The 20,472-nt window shown below is 45.0% G+C and overlaps 1 protein-coding gene across 1 annotated transcript in view; it reads left to right on the top strand.

Annotated features, from left to right (window-relative positions):
- The first annotated feature begins 757 nt into the window (after positions 1 to 757).
- LOC126525485 (uncharacterized) overlaps positions 758 to 20,472 on the top strand; it is a 188,817-nt gene continuing 169,102 nt past the window's right edge. Inside the window, exon 1 of the mRNA XM_050173374.2 lies at positions 758 to 932. Within this exon, the coding sequence (XP_050029331.1) occupies positions 902 to 932 (31 nt within the window). The 5' untranslated portion in view covers positions 758 to 901. The remainder of the gene's footprint in view (positions 933 to 20,472) is intronic.

Here is a 20,472-nt window from a genome sequence, read left to right as displayed (position 1 = left end):
GTGCCTGGGACCTCTTTTGGTCCCACATGTGACAAGTGTAGTTCAAGCGCGCGTTACAGGTACCCGAGCCCACAAGGGTATGTGCCATTGAGCTTGGACCCTTTCTGCACTATCACCAGGATCAGCCCACATGACGATTTGTTTTTGTCAACATCAAGAACACATTTTCCCCCAGATCCTAGCTTTAGACAGCTTCGCTGTAATAATTCGGAACCACTTTGGGAACAGTCAGGCTTACGTCGGTCTTTCGCCCCCAAGGCTCCAATAAGTGTCGTCATCTGTCATATCCGAATGTTCCACCATTTCGAACGTTGAATTCTCAAATCCAATGCAAATCAAATAACAAGAACGGTTGGGTTCGTATTCGAATTTTTTTGATTACATGCATACTCCCAGCTATTTCCTGTTGGCTTCTTAATTTATGCTATGACACTAACTACCAGCGTCGTCTGCTACTGCTGCCCCGGACAGCAGACGAAGCAGCTACGCATGTAGACATGGCGGAGGAACGGTATATGCGTTCTCGGCTGCTTCAGCTTTTACAGCGCTGCGCAGTTTTCGTAGGACAGTGTGGGCGCTTATTTTCGAAGGAAGCTGTCCGGCGACAGCGGAGGGGAGGCCGCGCCTATACAGCAACAACGGCAAGAAACGCTCCTCCTCTCTTCCTCGCGGGAAAGACAAGACGGCGCGTCTGGCGCGCGTGGCATGCAGACGACGCGAAAGCTGTGGCGCGCGTGAAAGTGGCGGCGGTGAAAGCGACGCCGATCTCTTGCCGACGCGGCCGTACACCTCGATCGCGCACGTGCTCGACTGGGAAGTGCCATATAACCGCGCTGGTGTGCGCGCACTACGACGGCGTTGTGGTCGCCCACGGCACGACGGATTTTACGGAACTCGAAGCATGAAGTTCGGCCTTCTCAACGACAGTGCTGGTGAGTCCCCGACAGGCGAGACGCCCGTCAGGATAATCTTCGCACGTATCACAGCGCCATTACCGTATACCGACAATTATGGGTGTCGATTTCTTGGAAAATCTGTATAAGTCAAATCGTCACCCTCTGCAAACGTTATGTATACGAGGCTGAACTGGCAAAGTCATAAACCATTGTGAGGCCATAAAATCAACTTACGTAAATGTCTCAAGGGACAGGAAGAATAGCAAATTCGGTAGGTTAATAATCAGTTGCCTACTTGCAGCAGCGTAAAACAACGAGTACGAAAAAAAAAATAGAAGTGTACGAGCAACGCTGTGCCCAAATATTCTATACGATCTTATGGCGAAATGCGAAAACACCCGCGTGTACTTAGATTTAGGTATACGTTAAAGAACCCCAGGTGATCCAAATTTGCGGCGTCCCCCACTACGGCGTGCCTCACAATCAGAACGGGGTTTTGTCACGCAAAAACACATATTTTCATTTCAATTTTTTAACAGTCTCATGGGCAAATCCACACGAGTCAGCAGACTTTAAACGGACAAATTGTCGCACATGTGCGCTATCAATTTCATCTCGCTGATTTCCTATATATTTTTGTATTCCCCGACTACAACACACTCACTGAAATCGGACACACGACAACTAAGTTTACCAAATGCGGACGGAAGTGGCTTAAGCTTGCGCATGCGCGGAACCCAAGCTTTGCTCGACCTTGTTATTATCGTTTTTTAAGCAGTGCCTAGAGCGTTCGCCACCTTTCCGTCCATGTTTCTATGGCCCCCTAATATCATCAGTGTAACGCAAGATGGCTTTCATATTCAGCGTAATGAGTACGCTCCTGATCGCGTTGTTATGGGGTTATGGGGTTTTACATGCCAAGACCACGTTCTGATTATGAGGCACGCCGTAGTGGGGGACTCCGCATTGATTTTGACCACCTTGGATTCCTTTAACGCGCACGTAAATCTAAGTACGTGCGGGTGTATTTTTGCCGCCATCGAAATTCGGCCGCCGGGACAGGGATTTCGTCCCGCCACCTCGTTTGCTTAGCAGCGCAACTCCACAGCTACTAAGCAACCACGGCCGGTAAATTGCATCGTGTAAATGTCTTATACATGGAACATAGGAGACCTGACTCGCTCAAAGGTCACTTGTGCGACTGTACTTTTCGATTTTCTTGCTTCCTTGTATCGTCTGCTTTCACTGGAAAGCAGAAATGAACGCATTGAGATGCGAGGAGAGCGACTGCGGGACTATGAATGAAACGCAATAATGTTTTAATGAGCGGTTGTGGTTCGTGATGCTCATAGGGCGGTAGTCGATGCTTTGACGGCGATGTGGCTGTCTCTTTTACTGTGCGCACCCTTGCTGCTGCTGTGACCTCAAAACATAGCTCATACTGGCCCATACCCACGAGGTAGTTTGGTATAAAATAACATGAAACAAACAAGCTATTAAAACATGTCGAAATAAATTTAGCGCGAAAACAGTAAAGACGTACGGAAGAGAACAGATATTGCGCTACATTGTTTTCGACATTATTCAATACCAACTTGCTCAGTTCACTCTTCTTATTAAACCATTAAAACATTTATACAGCACTGTGATGTTACTTGACTTCTAACTATATCTCCTGTATATAATTTCTCCGCGTAACGTTGGGGGAGGTGCAGTGTTTTAACCCGAGTATACTTCGGTACATCAGCGCTACTTTAGAGTTAGTTTGAACGTGATGTAACACGCACACACGCATGCGCTAACGTAACAGGCTTCCCTTAAAAAAAAAATACGATTGTGCATCATTTGATGCCACATTTGCCATTATCTACTACGGCGCAGTCCCGCGCTTGGTGTAACGTCCTCAGATGGAAACAACGACAATAGCTTGGCTGCAGCTGAAGTAAAAATCCTGTGCCGGTCGAAGGGAGGGGGAGTCCCGTTGCTCACGCACTCCGCAGTATGGCAACAACGCGCCACAACAGCACGCATTATCGCGCCTGCCACATTCAACTGCCTCATGGACAGCTAAATGTTTTCCAGCGCGCCATCGTGTGACACGAGGACTGTAATTACAGTCCACATGCTCGCGCCCCATTCGTTGCCAGCTGGACGAGTAAACAGGGATAGTCCCTTGAGCAGCCTTTCCGCCTTATTTCGTCCACAACTTTATACGAACTTGTCTACGGGAACAAACCATTATTGCGTGTCAAGTCTATCTTAATCTAGCGGCAGTGCCTTGTTCGGTTCACAATTAGCAGCTAGAAATATTTCAGTTATGCGTTAACACTGGAGATCAGAAATTACATCAACTTGTGTGGTGCCAGCCAAGCCATGGTGCGAAAATGTTTTTTTTTTCGTAATTCGTTCACGTGTACATTTTCCAAAAGAGCTCAGTTACAAAGCAACATAGTAAACTTGCGTTATTAAGGCGATGGAAGGGCATGTATTATATCGAGATGTATCTGACAATGCGAGCTCCAACGAAAAAAGGTCATATACAATGATTGGGAATACTGCACGAACTGTTACTATAGTAATAAATGCAAACAGTTGCTATGCACAAGAAGTAACTAGTAAGCAGTTCCTTGTACAATATCAACAACGACGTAATAATTAGCAAAAAAGGCAACCAACTTAAGCGAAGGAAGCGCACAAATTGTATGATAAATACAAAGTATGATAAGTATAACATGTTAAAGAGAGGAAGTAGCACTTACGTGTTAGGTCGAAGTTTGTTACAGTTTTTATTTCCAGGGGTAAGTCATTCCATTAGCACCGTAAAATTCAATTAACCTCTCATGCATAGAAGTACACAGGAAAATTGAGATTGCCGTTGCTTGCGTGTCTTGTGTTTAGCAGTGGAGAACTGAAGATATTACGAGGCGGAGGTGCGTTATGACAGGAGATCGTGTGGTTCCGTAGAGTGGTGAATGACTCGTAGTTCTGTTACAACTTCTTCTCTGTTTGCCATGAAACTTCTTTCGTTAATGTGGAGTGATGCTTCCAAAGCAAGCCCGTATTAAGAACAATGAGCAACGTGCTCACTTCTGGACCCTTCAAGCAGTAGTGACTGCAAGAACATGGAAAACATCATTTACTTCTGCTGCACTAGTGACTTCGAGTTCTTTTTTTTTCTTCAGAGTTGTGGAGTTCCCGCTGGTGCTCAGCTACATAAATTTCATGCCGCAAGTACACTCCTAATTCAGCGCCACATCAGTGTTGGAAGCTTTGGATCAAGTTGCAGAGTCTCTGCTTCAAATACTGCGTTTTAGGCAAAGAGGTTGCTAAATTGTGATAACGATTATGAGGATTTGCTCAGAATGTTGTCTTTCGGTTTCTTTAATTGTTCACGCACGCCTTCCTTATTAATTTGCCTTCTGCGGTAACCGTGTCAGCGATAGAAATTTGAAGAGGGAAGACTACCCTCGGATTTCTAGAGCGGTATCAGATCTCAATATAGCACTTTGCCTAATTAACTTTGATGCGCGCATATTTCTCGCTAACGGGCTATTCGCCATGTTTTAAAACCAGTGACAAATGAAGGCTCATGTTTTAATTAATTAATTATTTATTAATTAATTAAATATTTTCAGGGCCCGGATACATTACAGGATGGATTGGGGGGAAATGGCAAGACGTGCACCTATCAACAAAATATTGCAACGCCTTTTGTAAAGTCATCTTGAACTCATGGTCGTCAATTATGCTTGAAATTGTGGAGTGAAGGTGGTTCCATGCGACGCTTGTTCTAGGAACCAAAGAGTCATTGCACAATCTTGTGCGACAAGACGGTAGACCCACCTTGAAGCAATGATCGGCCCTAGAAGATATATAATGAGGTGGATGAAACAGCACGTCCTTGAAATCGTTGTTGTAATAATAGGATCTGTGAAAAAAATTAAGGTGAGATGATTTTCGACGCAACGAAAGGCCAGGCGAGTTTAGGCTTTTCTTCATAGACGTGACACTGGAATGACGCGAGTACTTCGATAAGATGAAACGTGCTACGCGATTCTGAATGGCTTCAAGCGTTTGAATGAGGGTGGTCTGAGTAGGGTCCCATATTGCGCATGCGTACTCTAATTTAGAACGTACCAAGGTTTTGTAAAGTGTTAGCTTCAGGGACGACGGGATATCAAAAAAATTTCGGCGCAGATAACCAAGCATGCGAATCGCGTTGTTACGCATTAGGCATGCGTATTCCGGGAAAGACTATAAGAAATGTGCACACCAAGGTATTTACAACTGAGTAGTGAGTACAACAATGAGTAGTGGTGTGGCGAGAAACTCGCATGCTTTTACGTTAAGTTGTATTAAGTGTCACGAACCATTTACTGCACCATTCAGATACCCTGTCGAGATCGCGTTGCAGATTGAGATAATCGGCATGGTTAGTAATTTTATGGTAAACTACACAGTCATCAGCAAACAGTTGGATAGTTGAGGAAGAAAAGCAAGTAGGACAATCATTAATATAAATCAAGAAAAGCAGAGGGCCCAAAGCGGACCCTTGCGGGCCACCAGATGTTACGGCAGAATTAGGTGAACAAAAGTCATTAAGTGTCACATACTGACTACAGTTAGAGAGAAATTCCTTAACCCATGCAAGTACACTGGGCTCCATTTAAGTTGATTAAGCTCGAAGATAAGTAGATTGTGTGAGATGGAGTCAAATGCTTTAGCAAAATCCAAATATGTGCAGTCAGTATCAAAGTCATGATCCGCGTTACTATAGATAAGTCGCTAGTAAAACATAGAAATTGGGTGTCGCACAAAGCTGCTTTACGGAATCCATGGTAATAAATGCTGAATAGGGAATTGGACTCAAGCAATTCAAAGAGGTGTGAGTATATTATATGTTCTAAGATTTTTACTGGAATGGATGTTAATGATATGGAGCGGTAACTATTGGGGGAATGTACATCACCAGATTTATGCACAGGGACCAACTTCCCTATCTTCCAGTCAGAGGGCAGTGTAGACATCTGTAACGACTGTTCAGAAATCCTTGACAATAACAACGAAGAATAAACTTGTATACACTTCAGCGTTTTTGATGAGATGCAATCTGGACCGGCCGATGAAGACACTTTTAAATTGTCAGCCAGCCTCTCGGCACCAACTGCATCAATAGCGAAGGGATCCATTGGTAAGAAGCTGGTTTTGGTATATGCGGAAATACTGTGGGGGTGCTTTTATGAAAGTGAGTACCAAACACATTGTTCAGAAGATTGTAGCATTCGCTTCGAACCACTGGAACATAAGATTGGATTAATTAAATTTGTGTCCTTTTAGTACCGTTAATAATGCTCCAAATTTTACGGGGTTTACAACGTAGTAGCAAAGGAAGAGTTTTATTAAAGAATTTCGCTTTGGCTTTTGAAAGCGCAGTACGGAATTATCGGCTAAATTTTTTTATAGCAAGACCAGTGATCTGTTCTGGCTGTTAATTTTGCGCGTCGAAATATCTGCTTCTTTCTTGTTGCGCATGCACTTTAACATCTTAAACCACGGAGAGCGAGGACTCGATGACGCTTTTCTTTTAGGTACAAAACGATCAATTAAAGACAACAATTTGTTTTTATAAAGCAACCAGTTATTCTCAACCGATCACTGCTCGAAACCTGCAAGAAGGCGATCAACAAAGGCCGGTTATGTAACGTATATATATAGGGATAAAATGGGAGTGAGACATTGAACTCAGCCGAAGTCCTTTGAGTAATTTTTCGCAGGGCAATTCACTGGTAATTTACACCACTAAAAAAAACTCGCTAAAATGTCGCGCATACACTAAACAGGTAAAGTCTTCGTTAAGAAGAGTAAAAGCGTTCTGAATTTAGCGACTTTCTCACTAAATTACCAACGCAGTTTCACTTTTATAGGCACATCCACAGAGCCATTGGATAGTATCCAGAAAATCGACAGGATACGCTATTCGAGGGGCAGTATGCATGGCGATGAAGACAATGTTAAGTGTTGTTCTTTCACTGTATTAACATCTAAGTGATATTATGACCCAAATATGTATGGATGCATTTCTGCTCAGAACTCCTGCTGTCTTTGTTGCCTCTGCGTTTTCTTCACGATAAGTCCTTTGTTCTAGCATATAACGGACAACCGCTATTTTATGTTAAAACTTTATGATCAACACTTCAGATGGCAGAAGGCCTGGACATGTTGTCTGTGATAGTTAATCACTCGTCTTGCCCATTGAAGCGCGTGGGTTGCAACCCTTTCAGTGTAATGTTAAATAATGAAACTGTCTTCACTTTCAACAGGGCGGGCGCTCATAGAATGCGGGACGGTTGATGTTTATCGGTAAAGTTTGAATTACGAAACCATTTTGGCGGCCGTTATGTTGCCTGTTCTTTAAACGAAAGCGAACTACTTGCCCAGAGGGTAGCCTGTAGCCGTCAGGAGTCGCATAGGCGTCTGCAGCGACTTGGTCACTTTTGCATTGTGCTTTGGGTACTGCTCTGAAGACGTTGCTCGAACACATCGCTTGAATGTAATTTTCGCTATCTTATTGGCACAAGCATAGCAACGTATTTCGCTGCATTTTTTGTGGTAGAAGAGGAAAGAAAAGATAGCGATACATTTTAAACACTATCGGATAAGGAAAGGCGCAAATGTTACAACGGCTGAACAGCTGCTGCACACTTCATTAGGGGGTTTAATTACCACAGTGGTATGAACGATGGTCCTGCAAATACACCTCTGACTTGCCAGCTTCTAATTTTTTTTTGCAGTTTTGATTAATGCATAATAAAGTCACGTGCAAGTATCCGCTGTAGCTCTATCGCTGCATTATAACATGTCTACGCGAGTGAGAACTCCCGAGGCTAACGATGAGACATCCTCGCACAAGAGCAACAGGAAGGAAATCTTCTAATTGAGGCTTATCTCGGCGATTTAGTGGACGTAGGTGCGCCGATACAGACCATATAAGCTGCCAGGTTTAAATACGCAAACACCTGTCAGGATGAAAAAAGAAAATGGAGATCGCTCTTGCGACGCTCGATTGCCGATTACGCAACGTGTGCGTAGTAACCAAGCCCACGAAAGTGCTTATCATTCGATCGACGCGACGTGATCATATCGACATATAAACGCGTTCGTTCGCGGCTGAACTTGTTCTCTTTGGCGGTGACGGCAATTTCGATTTCGACGACTCCGCTCGTCCGTGCGCGAGCCGCTAGCACGCGCCCACGAGCGCCGATGGGAAGACCGAGCAAACAGAGGCAACTGTATCGCAGCTGCCATCGTCAGATGGCGCAGATATCGCTATGTAGTCTTCCCGGTTTAGCCACTGTTGGCGGTTCTCGAGAGCGGCGGGGTCCGGAGGTACACGAAGAACGCACTGCATGCAAAACTCGACCCGAAGAATTAAATCCGTGCAGCGTTTCAGAAACTGCGAGGTGTCTTTAGGGGCGTGCGAGTAGCAGATCTAGAGACCGCATTGAATACGAATCGAACAGTGCCAGAAGCGAACCGAAACGAATGTTGAATACTTTTCGAACATTCTGCGAGTATCCTGTAGCTTTCTCACCAATAATATGGAACATTTTACGGATCCTGGCATTCGCAACATTAAAAAGTTTATGTGATTACACTGCGCATTATAAAGCATGAAGAAATTATTAGGAATGACTAAGCTGTTCGTTCGCAAACTTAGAGCTCTTCAAAGAATACGCGGTGATGCATTGTCACATAACGTTTATAAGGAAAACTTTGTGTGCCAGTAAACATCTGTGTATGCTTTTGTGACCAAACCAGAAATGTGTGTCGTCTGCGGCGATGGCACCGCGGAAAGAAAAAAGAAAGAAAAATCCGAGGAAAAGAAAGTACGCTTTTGTCTAGTTTTAACGGTCGCGGCAGATTGTGCCATTACTGTATCCGGTATTTTGCAACAAACGTATTTAAATTTATTCCGATAAAAGGACACAGGTACGACACGTATAAATAGTATCAAAGAATACCCACTGCCGAAGGCTACGCATCAACTAAATTTTATTGCGAGTGATCGTACTTTAGCAGGAGAAGTCTGGCTTCTTGAGCGACACTGCGTCCTATATTTGTTTATTTATTCACGTTACCCCTAAAGGCTCTCCAGGAGAGGCGGGGGGGGGGGGGCGCTACAGCTTTTAATAAACGCGATACATTTCAGTAATAAGTGCAATAAAACATAAGGCATGACACAAAAAGAAAAAAAATGAACACAAACAAAAACCGCAAATTTTACACATTTCCGTCACAGCGAAGAAACTCTTGGAATTTTATGATGTCAGTTTCTGTGGCGATGTCTGATGGTAATTTATTCCATTCGATGATAGTATGGGGTATGATGATATGATGAGTACGATGATAGTATGGTATGTTATGTCCAATGTGAATTGGATGAAAGTTATCGTAATTTTATGTTTTATAGCCTGCAGCCGACGACGTGAAGTATTCGAAAGCTATTCGAAAAATATTCCGATTTTCGAATAGTGACTAATCGATTGTAGGACCGAATTGAATACTACAACATTCGATTCGTTATTTGAAAGTTTTCAATGTTCGCAGACCCCCTAGAGGTGTCCACAAGGAATACGACGAAGAAGGTAGTGCCCCCAAGTTATGGCAGCGTTTGCGTTGTGTAATAGCAATGAAACAAAATGCTTTAATCTCAACTTCTCACGAAATGTTTACCTTTTGCACAATCTGCCTATTTGCAGAATGTATCGGACATTCTTTAATATCCCTCTTGTTTATTAGGTAGGCGAAAGAGCAAATGTCGTGCTACTTGAGAAGCTCTTCCTCCGTGCAATTTTTGACTGCTTACTTGTCTCACATCGTTCTTCCCTTATGGCAGCAGACATACGCGGTTACGTATAGCACGTAATAACAAAACACACTGACATGATTTTGTTGGAAGCAGCCGCAAAGGTCGCAGAAAACACAATCCATATAGCGACGAGTCTCGTCGGCGGCTACCCGCACATCCGTCACTTTGCAGCAACGGAGGCATACGAGATTGCAAGGCTTGCGGCGTCGTCTGTTCCTGTTCAGCGGAGCAGACGGCGCAGTCGCGGATGCCTACATGCTGCGGAGGAACGCAGTGCACAACCGTGTCATAGCATTCGCTTACAGGTTTTTCATCGCTGCATGGCTTTGGTAAAGCCGAGGGAGAGACCAGACGTGGGGGAAGCCGCGCGCCCATTCTTTCTCTCTCCCTCTCCCCCATCTCTCTATCTCTCTCTCTCTCCTTCACTACCGAGCCTTCAGTGGTTCCGATCCAATCGCGCGCTCTTCATAGCCGGAGGGCAGACGGGCGCGAGACTCGTCTTTTCTAAACTGGGACACACTGTATCAATAAAAGAGAAGGAATACACCGGTACCCAGCGTAGCAGCCGATAGCGGGGACACTAAATCCGACTGCGGGCCACGCCGATAACGCACGGGCCGCTGCTGATGCCATCCGTGTGACGTGATCTGTGCCGACTGTGTCGCGACTTGTTCCTGTAAGGGCAAGACCCAGCAGCTTAGGGTGCACAAAAAGGAAAGAAGAAAATGGTCCGACGAAGAAGAGGAAATAAAAACACGGGCGTCCTGCGCGTTGGCCATACGTGAGCGAAATTGGGCTCCAGTCCGAGTGTATTTATCCTCCGGGCAGCCGCCGCTGACGAATGTCGGCTTTTTTTTTTTTTTTGGGGGGGGGGGGGGGGAGGCGACCGGTGCTGCTTTAATTAACCGTGTCCGTTGGTTCGCTGCTGTCGTGCGCTTAAAATCAGGTTTCGTGCGTGAGGTGGTTGGTATTCGGTCACCACTTTAACGTGCCCATCGTCATCAGTCACTACTGAGAGGGGGTGGGCGAATATTCCAAGTTTCGAATACGAATTGAATATTACGCACCAACTATTCGTAATCGAAACATAACTATTCAGTATTTTGGAATATTTGAAACTAACCAAATATTACGTAACAACTGACTTGAACGTTAAACCAGGTTATTTCTGCGTGCAGAAACAAATTGAGTAATGCAAAGTTTGTAATGCAGGTTTCCGCCGTGAAACTAAAAAATCCTATTATTTTTGCTTATGATCTGTCATTTGCTGTTTTTAGCAGACTGGTAAGTTATACCTCCTACGCTAAAACCAGTAATGTTTTTCCTTTGCAACGAGCCCCTTTTACACGCATCTACATCGCACAAAACATTTATTTGGCAACCGTTTATTGTGCGGTTTTTGAAAGCCAGTCATGCAGCAGCCATTCACCCTTGGAAAGCTTACTTGCAACCCGGCTGCATATATGCTCACAGACTATTCGGGCAGTTTATTTGATGGTAATTAGTGATCTTTTGTTTAACACTGATCCTTTGCCCACGATAATTAGCCATTTTACTTGCACTAGTCATTGCAGGCGTGATACCTAATTATACCGAAATAAATATAGCTGCTGTAAACATGTGTATCTGCGTTTTACTATTTGATATTGGACTCGATATTCGATACTTACTATTCGTATTCAATTCGTATTCGAAAGTATTGATATTCGCCCATGTCTGCCACTGAATAAAACGCCTTGAGAGCTATTACATGAAGCGAGAGGAAATACATCAGTAAGACATAATGGTCGTCATTGTAAACGAAAAGAAAATAATGACAAAAATAAACTTTGAACAAAATAATCATAATAATGAAGAAAAGACATGCAGATACAACGCACCTGTTGTAATCTACGTGAAGCGAGATGTTAGTGACACTATTAAATGGCATACAACTTACGGCGATATTATTTATTTATTATTATTATTTTTTTTGAGGGTCGAATATTCTTTGTGTAGACGACACCAGATTTGTTTGTTTGAAGGCGTTTCTGTTGTGCTACGTGAAAGGATATCCCCCCAATCTGGAATTCCTTCAGCGGGAGGTCGGATAGGAATCGGGTGTGGGTGTTGCAGGTGCGCGAACAAGGGTGGCACAGGCTGCTGTCCTGCGCTGCCTGCCACGGTGGTGGCGGGGACGCCGTTCTCGGCACTGCGGTTACTTGTGTGATGAAGTAATATACAAGTATGTTAGTTAGCGTTCTTGCACTTAACTAGATCGTATGTGCTCGACAACATTCGGCAGCAGGTTAATTGCTCTATTTGGCGATTGTATGGCCGAATGGAGAACCCTCAGTACGTGTGCCACGCATCTAACATCGCCTGTCGCTTGCATACGCCGATGATTGCGGTGCTATAAAGTTTGTTTCCTCAGCAGGCGAACCTCAGCCGCAGCGAAGTGAAATGTGCTAGTGTAAAATAATAATAATAATAATAATAATAATAATAATAATAATAATAATAATAATAATAATAATAATAATAATAATAATAATAATAATAATAATAATAATAATAATAATAATAATAGTAAAGAGTAAAGTGAAGGTGTGTGTCATGTCTGCACAATGTCTGTGCTGTGACTCGCATTATTTTGTATGAGCTGCAGCAAATGAGACAACCGCTGACAACAACTCGAGCGATACAACACAATGGCTATATACACTGAGAACATAGGTCCCGATTGTTACTACGTGGCCCGTGTCGCTGGTTACGCGCCCGCTAAGCGCACTACTAGCTAGTAGATGATTACTACGAGGGAGTACATGAAACTCCAGCGATTATCACAACGCCAAACAAAAACACCGGCTAATTGCGCGTCTACTCGTAACTCGTGTTTCAAGGAAGTAACTATATGCGAGCTTTTTAAACCCTGTTCGCGTATACCGAGCACCCATGCAACAACGGTACACAGAAAGCCTCAGTCGAGCAGTAATCTGACTCAGACGCCCTGTTTTCGCAGCAAGTGGCAGAGGCTAGAGAAAAAATAAACGCAGGCAGCTGAGATGCAGTCGTCTCCATGAAAATTCGGCGAGCATAAGATCAGCGATGCAGATCTACCATGAGCGCGCCATCCGCTCTTTGCTCTCCCGAAACTGCATCCGCTTTGGTTCGCTGGCATTCGCAAAACGGTGGGAATTCACATCGCTTTTGATCTGGCTGAGTGGAACCAAACGGCGCTTTCAAGGTTTCTGCTTGCCGCGACCCTGCCGCCAGCGATGATCGCAGCTCTGCATCAAATTAAAGTAGGCTGGTAAACTACTCTTTAAAAACAAGATTTTCGTTGATTTCCCGGCAACATGTTGATTATTAAAAGAGTAAAGAAAAATAAAAGTTCAATGTTTTTTTTTCTTGCCCCAGAACCCCAGCGCCGGTAGTCGCTTCACGGATTTCAATGCTTTTCTTTTTTTTTTCGTAATTGGCCCGTTGTGGCACCGCGAAAGTTCTCGAATCCGCAAATTTAAGCCATTGCTTCTTTTGGAATACAATTCTGTACCCCTAAAGAATTAACTAGGCTCGAGCAGACGCCGTCCATGCATGACGTCACGGCCAGCTGCGCCCACGGCTGGCCGATACATACGCACTTCAAGGTGTGTGTGTACACCTTCAGCACGGAATTTGTTGTCTTGGCGTCTACCGTTCCAGCCTGTGGGATCTGTTTCGGGAAAATTGCGAAGTAGCGAGTCTCGCGGGCAACACACATCTGTCCCCTTTGCACATGCGCGGCTGCCATCTGCGATTGTAGCGTTGTCGGGCTTTTCTATTAGCTGCTTCCGCCATGAACTCCTTGTCTTAAACGAGAAGAGGATACGAAGAGGGTGGCACATCGGCAACGGAAAGTGCTCTGCAGTTGCCCGTCTTCTACGTTGTGGCATCAGTAAACGGTACCAGCGATTTTTTCTGCGAAAATAATCACTGTAAAGTTCAATACATCTCACCAGACGACATCGACAGCCGTGGAGTTTGCAGCTCTTCGTAGCGCACTTCGCACAATTCGTGAGGAAGTACCTCAAGAATCGAGTGTTTTCAGATAGGTCAATGCATCTGTACGTTGCTTGCTTTCTGCGTTACGCCGTGGACTCCATGAACAATTAATTCTAGAAATCCGAGTGCTCATTCATTGCCTCGTTGAGAAAGGAAACGACGCCACATTTCGGCGGCTCCCTATACCCACTGGGGCTTAATATGCAAAGAACATGCCGTTGATCTTTTCAGGAAGAGGGCCTGCAGGGACCAATCCCGCTGTCAAGAACAGACTCAGAAGCGAAATTTGGAGTGCTTGCGAGTGATTCCAGGCAATTCTTGTGGAACACATCTAGTTTCCAGCACGCACGTCTGCGTCGACTGGATCCCTGCTTCCGACTTCGTTGTGGGACACCTGGACTATCCCGACCCGAGACAACAGTACTTTGCTGACTCTGGCTCGGTGTCTCCATTTACAAGAGCATTTGCTGTCCGCATCAAAAGGGAAGATGTTGCTGCTTGCGACCACTGCGGTAGCCAGGGAACTATTGGACACGTCCTTTGCCGTTGGCCTCGATGCAGCGCACATAGGCAGTCACTCGAGACCGCGCTGGCCCGTCTTGACGACCGGTCGCTTTGGGAGCCGATGGTCCTGGAAAGCTGGCCTGCACAGTTGTCACACTGCAGGTCGGTCAAAGCACTCTTGAAGTTTTTGCGTTCGAGTGGCCTAATTAGTACGAAACCGAGCCAGAGAACCGAAGAAAGCAATTCGCCTTAAAACGGTAGAAAGATCCAAATAAATTAATTTGGTTTATTAAAGAAATGATGCAGGGCTTGAAGGCGTCTATTTGTTACGGTGAGGATGTTTGAGTCATCATCACCATCAACCCAAAAGAACTTGTTCTCGGGCAATCACCTTGCGCAGAGCATGGCGTACATGAACGGACACTGCAGTGCGCAAGAAGGTGCGCATTGTCACGTTTCTCAGCCTATATTTACGTTCACTAGGCCGCGACGAAGGCCTCTCTTATCTATCTCTAATTACCAGTGTCTTGCTGTGACCTATTCAAAGTAGCGCCTGATAATTTACTAATTTAATCACCCCACCCAATTTCCTGTTTATTATAGCGTTCACTATTTCGTTGAGTCATCCCGTAGCGAACGGAGCCGGTGAATGGCGCATCTGAAAGCGTAGTACAGGTGGCTATGCGTATACGCCTACTCGGCATATGTGTGTCCGGTCCTGTCCTGTGCCGAAGTCGAAGGCGCGTAGTTTCCGTGAATCGGAAGTCTGCGGGAGACATCGAAAAGCACACCGGTCCTGTAGTAAAGACAAAGCGGTGTCATACGTGCACAAAGCAGCGATTCGGACAATAGCTCTAACGTATAGCCTATGTTCCCACGTTTTCGCATTCTAACGCCTCCTCCTCCTCCGACTATTACTACTACTACTACTGCTACTGCTGCTGCTGCTGCTGCTAATAATAATAATAATAATAATAATAATAATAATAATAATAATAATAATAATAATAATAATAATAATAATAATAATAATAATAATAATAATAAATCGCCGTATTGTATCTCACGGCACCACAATAGCATTCTGCTAAAAGCTTCTAGCACGAGCTTTGGGTGGGAGAAACGAGCTCAGCGTGACGGGATTTCTTTAGAGATTGTTTACAAATGGCTTGTGCGAGCTGCGACAAAAAAAAAAAAAAGGCTTTCTTCTGTATGACGCAATATTCGATTTGCGCGGACACACTTTTAACTTTGCGTAAAGCGATTAGCTTCCCCATCTTCAAGGTTGCTGTTCGTGCAAAGCCGCGAGCGCGATACTGATCGACCTCGTCTGCGCGATCCCGCCAGTTTGCGAGATGTCGCGGTGACGCGAAGGCTTCACAGCAGTCCATTCGGTCGTGGCACGCGAGCGCCCAATTAACGACGTGACCGACGTACACACATACACGCGCACAACACTAAAGAAAGAAGAGAAAAAGAAATCAACAGCGGCACGATGTGAGAGCGCTCGATGTTGGGCGAGTCTGACCTATAAATATAAGCACTGAAAACCGTCCTGCCGGCTCCATTATGCACGCGCGCGTTGAATCTGGTTCGCGTGGATAACAGAAACACATTGCAGCGAGTTGGACTCCATGATGGTGTTGCTGGTTTTTCGCGCTTACGAAGCTCGAATTTTCCTAGTTCCCTTTCACGTTCAAGTCACGGGGAAAGTGGATGCTACCACGATGGATGTTGTACAGGGGATGCGGCTAGCGACCTCAACAGGCAGGCGCGTTTCCAGCTTTTGATTTCAGTTTCACGTTATTTCGTCATCCAGTGTGTTCGCTAGCAGCCATCAGGAAAGCGCGGAAACAGGTGTTACCTGCCTCAGTGCGAGAAAAAAATATATGAATGCGAACGTAATCGGCAATTCAAGCACGTCGCAGCAAGCATTACAGAACACTTACTGAACGAGACAGACATAAGACCGAGCTTGACGATTTACAAGGAATCCTTCCGTCGCCCTTAAGGCTATCATGACGATGAGCAAAACGAGAACAAGGTGAAAGCAGCCAACGTTTCTACAAGTGGACTTGTCTTCTTCAAGGAAGGAAGGAAGGATTTCCGGAATGCCTTGAAGAAGACAAGTCCACTTGTCGAAACGTTGGCTCTTGCTTTCACCTTGTTCTAGTTTTGCTCATTGTCTTGAATTTCCATCTCTCGCCTTCCCCGTGTTTTTAAGGCTATCATGAAATTCATGCGTGAGAGTAATGCGGATTTGAGACTTTGAAGAGTCTTCAGACCACACCGTTCACGTCCTCATCTTCAATTCTCTGCTCTCTTTCACCTCTCCTTTCTCAATGCTGAGCAGCAAGTCAGAACTTTAATTCAGCCCGAGCTCTCAGCTTTTCTGTCACACTGAATTTCTTTCCCTTTCTCGTCAAACTGAAATAGGAAGGGGAAGGCAGCGCACAAAAAACGCGAGAGCAGATTCTTCTTCTTCTTCTTCTTCTTCTTATTATTATTATTAGTTTAGAAAAAAGACACTTGAGAGGAAAGAGAAATCGATGACAAAGAAGGGAGTAGATGGCACAGACGACACATCTCTTTGGGATGATTGGCTGCCATACTGGCCTAATTCTCGATCTTATACTGCCCCTCGCTGTTGTAATTGAGCCTGCTCTTTTTCTAGATTTGCAAAACTGTTTCAACCTATAGCGGCAGGTTGTCGCTCAGTGCGTTTAGGTGTGCGGACGCACACACGCACCCACAGAGAGAGAGAGAGAGAGATTAAAGAAAAGAAGACGAGAAAGAATAAAAGCGTGCGACGTTAGGTAGTCGGCTACATGTAACGATTTCCGGAATGTTTATTTCTATGCTCATTTTAAAGGCATCCTTTTTTTTCGGAGGCGAACCGCAATTAAACACACAACCCAGATGTTTTGCCTGCTGCAGTAATTGCATTGTGCGAGCGCCCACATCTGAAAAATCCAGTTGGATACTTCATTAGCTAAATTTTCATGTTATGGTTCGTAGACGTCCGTTGAAAGAAATTACTCTCTTCGGCCCTGCCCCCTTCCCCCCCCCCCCCTAGTTTTTTTTTCTTTTTGAGGAAAATAGAACAGGTGCTTTAATGCTGGTTTTGTGGGCAGTTAAGAAAAAAATAAGTGAAGATATCGCGCTTTGCTTAAGATCCAACCTAATATGGTAGAGTACAGAAGGTACCAGACAGGGTTTACTTTATTTCATTTTAATTATTGTATATATATATATATTTAAATTGATCATAGGTTAATATCCTTCCTGCTTTGTGTCAGTGCCCTCTTAATTCTTGTGACCAAAAAAGAAGAATAAACCGAACAAGAAGGCACGCTTTGTTCTTTTATTATTATTATTATTATTATTATTATTATTATTATTATTATTATTATTATTATTATTATTATTTTGCATATTAAGCGTCTGCTAACTCGTGTATGCGTATACAAGCAGCAAATATCTCTCTGTATCGACGAAAAAAAATAAATAAACTTAAACTAACGTTCTGGTTTCCGTATAGGTCACAACTGTCTGAGGAACTAAAGCTAGGAGGGTACGCATTTTAAGAACTGCTCTGTTGCAGGTGCTCACAAGGCACAAGCTGTGCGGTGAAGCACGATGTTTCCACTCGGGAAGCGCGAATAAGCGCGTGTTAATAACGACGGAATGCGAAGCGCGGCGGCGTTCCGAGACTGCATCGTACACCGTCCACAGAATTTCCTACGAAGCTCACTAGGGGGGACTCTGGCGCTGCGACCGTTCGGTTACCGTGGGAACGATTGTTACGGTATACGTGGATTTTGCTCATCTTCGAGTTTGTGGCTTCCAACGTTCTTGCGACGTTATTTGTTCCGCTTTGTCTGTATAAATTTCCGAGTAATCATAGTTACCTTAAAGCAGCAAGGCAATTAGCATCTGCGCACCTGCGTAATCCTTGCGAATTGTCGCATTTCATAACGCAACATGTTGGAGCAGACGTGTATTGCTTCGCGCACAATACAGAGTGCGACGGGTGAGAGAAAAAAAGCTGGTTTTAGGCAGCTTGGCGAAGCTTAGCTCGGACAGAGTGGTCAACTTGCAAAGTCCCAAAGCCGTTCGAAGCCGGAAGAGCGAAGTTTAGGCAACTCCGTGCACCACATACATCACTACCGCGCTGGCTGCAATACTCGCAGTTCCTATAGACACGGTTCCCTCTAGCGACTTCTATTGCAGGAAACTCTGGGCGCCGTGGCCGCGACGCGTGACAAGAGTTGGCGGCGCGCAAGGCTGTCTGGAGGACGACCACGCAGCGGCGGCGGCTCTTGCTCGTCGCACGTCTCGCATCCTCGTAGATGGGAGCAGCCGATTGGGCGCCATTACGGGCGACCAGACGGCTCGCTCGCTCGAGCGGGTTTCGATTCTAGACGGCCGACGCCAACGGCTGCAGAATTATTTTCCTTGGGAGCTGGCGATGCAGTCTTCCTCTTTTGTTAGGTTGCACGCTTGTATTGTTTATCGCGAAGGGGAACGTTATTTGTTAGTGGCGCTGCTGTTGGCGCTGGTGCTGGTTTCAGTTCTGCACTGAAGACGGCAAGGACCGACCGGCTAAGCGTGCTGTGGGATTACGAATGCCGGGCGATGCCGTCGGTGTAAGGGTCGGTGTTGCGAGCACCGCCGGTCAGCTTCCGATTGTAACGTCGTATTCACCTTTTGCACTACAGATTTCGCCCTCTATTTCTTGGGTAATTAATTAGCCGGAGGTAATAATTAAGTAAATTAAAGGTGTTTCCTTTCTCTACTCGAGACAATAAATTTAATGACTATAAAGTCGCATCTATAAGGCCAATATTTTTAGCACCTAGAACTGTGAAAAGATCAGAAAGCTTAACGCAACGGTCTTCGTCGCATTTTGCGCGGGAATTTGTGCACAATATGCGCGCGTCCGTTCGAAATCGGTATCCTCAAATAAATACGTAGGGTGGTGTATGGGTATACAGAGTGAACTCTCGTTACAACGAAATCGCTCTATTCGAAATATCGTGTTTTCTGAAGGGTTAGTTTCTCTCTCTCTGTCTTTGTTTTCTCTCTTCGGTGACCGCGTTTTGTGCAGGAGCATTCGAAGTGAACTGGCGCCAGACTCGGCTTAGCGTACGCAGTGCTGCCGAACGGGAAATGCGCACGCGTGGTCGTTCGGTGCAGCATAGGAACGGGGGCCATTTGCTTTACTACGCGTGGATCTGGACGGGCTGAGAGAACTTCCCGAGGCGACACCGCCATGTTGCGGCAGCTGCTGTATCACAAATTCAAGGCACAGGCAGTGTATGCCTACTACGCGTAGCATTGCATCCCCTTGCCCCTCCCCCAGTACAGAGTAGCCAACCGGAGATAATCTCGTATTAACCTCCCTGTCTTTCCTTTGCCTTTCTCTCTCTCTCTTGTTCTTTCAAAACATGGGATTCCTTCCTTCTTTTCCCCATTGAAGACACTGATAACGAGCGAATCACAAAAGCTCGTCTAAGTTCGTTGTAGGCGAGTATGAGTATGCAATATTGTTGATATATCGAAACGATGAGGAAAACGAGAACAAGTTGAAAGCAGGAGCCAACGTTTGGACATGCGGACATATGCCCTCTTCGGCACGGTATGTATACGTACGGTCCTTCTAGTGGGCAGAGAGGGCAATGCCGGCAGGCGAGACAATGACCAAGGGTTTGCTGGGGGTGAGGGTGTGGAATTGAAACGAAAAGTAGGTAGCAGGACACCTTACGGTACGCAGTAGCAGCCACGGCGGGCTAGAATAATACATTTAGAGCGGACAAAAATGATGTATTATGCACTGATCTGAAATATACTGCTAATATCTGAGTAGGGCTTCTGCAAAATAAACATTGCAGCTATTTCACGCAAGTTGTAAATTATTATATCACATTTGTCTGCTTGAGGGGCTCTAACAAATGCAGTTGACAGAATTGAGATATATGTCAACGGTGCAGAGTTCCGAAGTTGTAAACCTTATACTATTTTTTTAAAGCTTACCAATTTGCGGCATTTTTAGCGAGAAATCCGAGATTATAAACGAAAACTTTCTTTCCTACAGTTGGTAGAATGTAACTCTCTCTCTATTTTTCTCAAATGCAACAAATTTAATTGAAATCGGTTCAGCGGTTGTCTACCGTGAGA

The sequence above is a fragment of the Dermacentor andersoni genome, chromosome 8 (assembly GCF_023375885.2).
Source record: "Dermacentor andersoni chromosome 8, qqDerAnde1_hic_scaffold, whole genome shotgun sequence".
In the NCBI taxonomy this organism is placed as follows: Eukaryota; Metazoa; Arthropoda; class Arachnida; order Ixodida; family Ixodidae; genus Dermacentor; species Dermacentor andersoni.
This window is presented reverse-complemented; position numbering and strand designations above follow the sequence as displayed.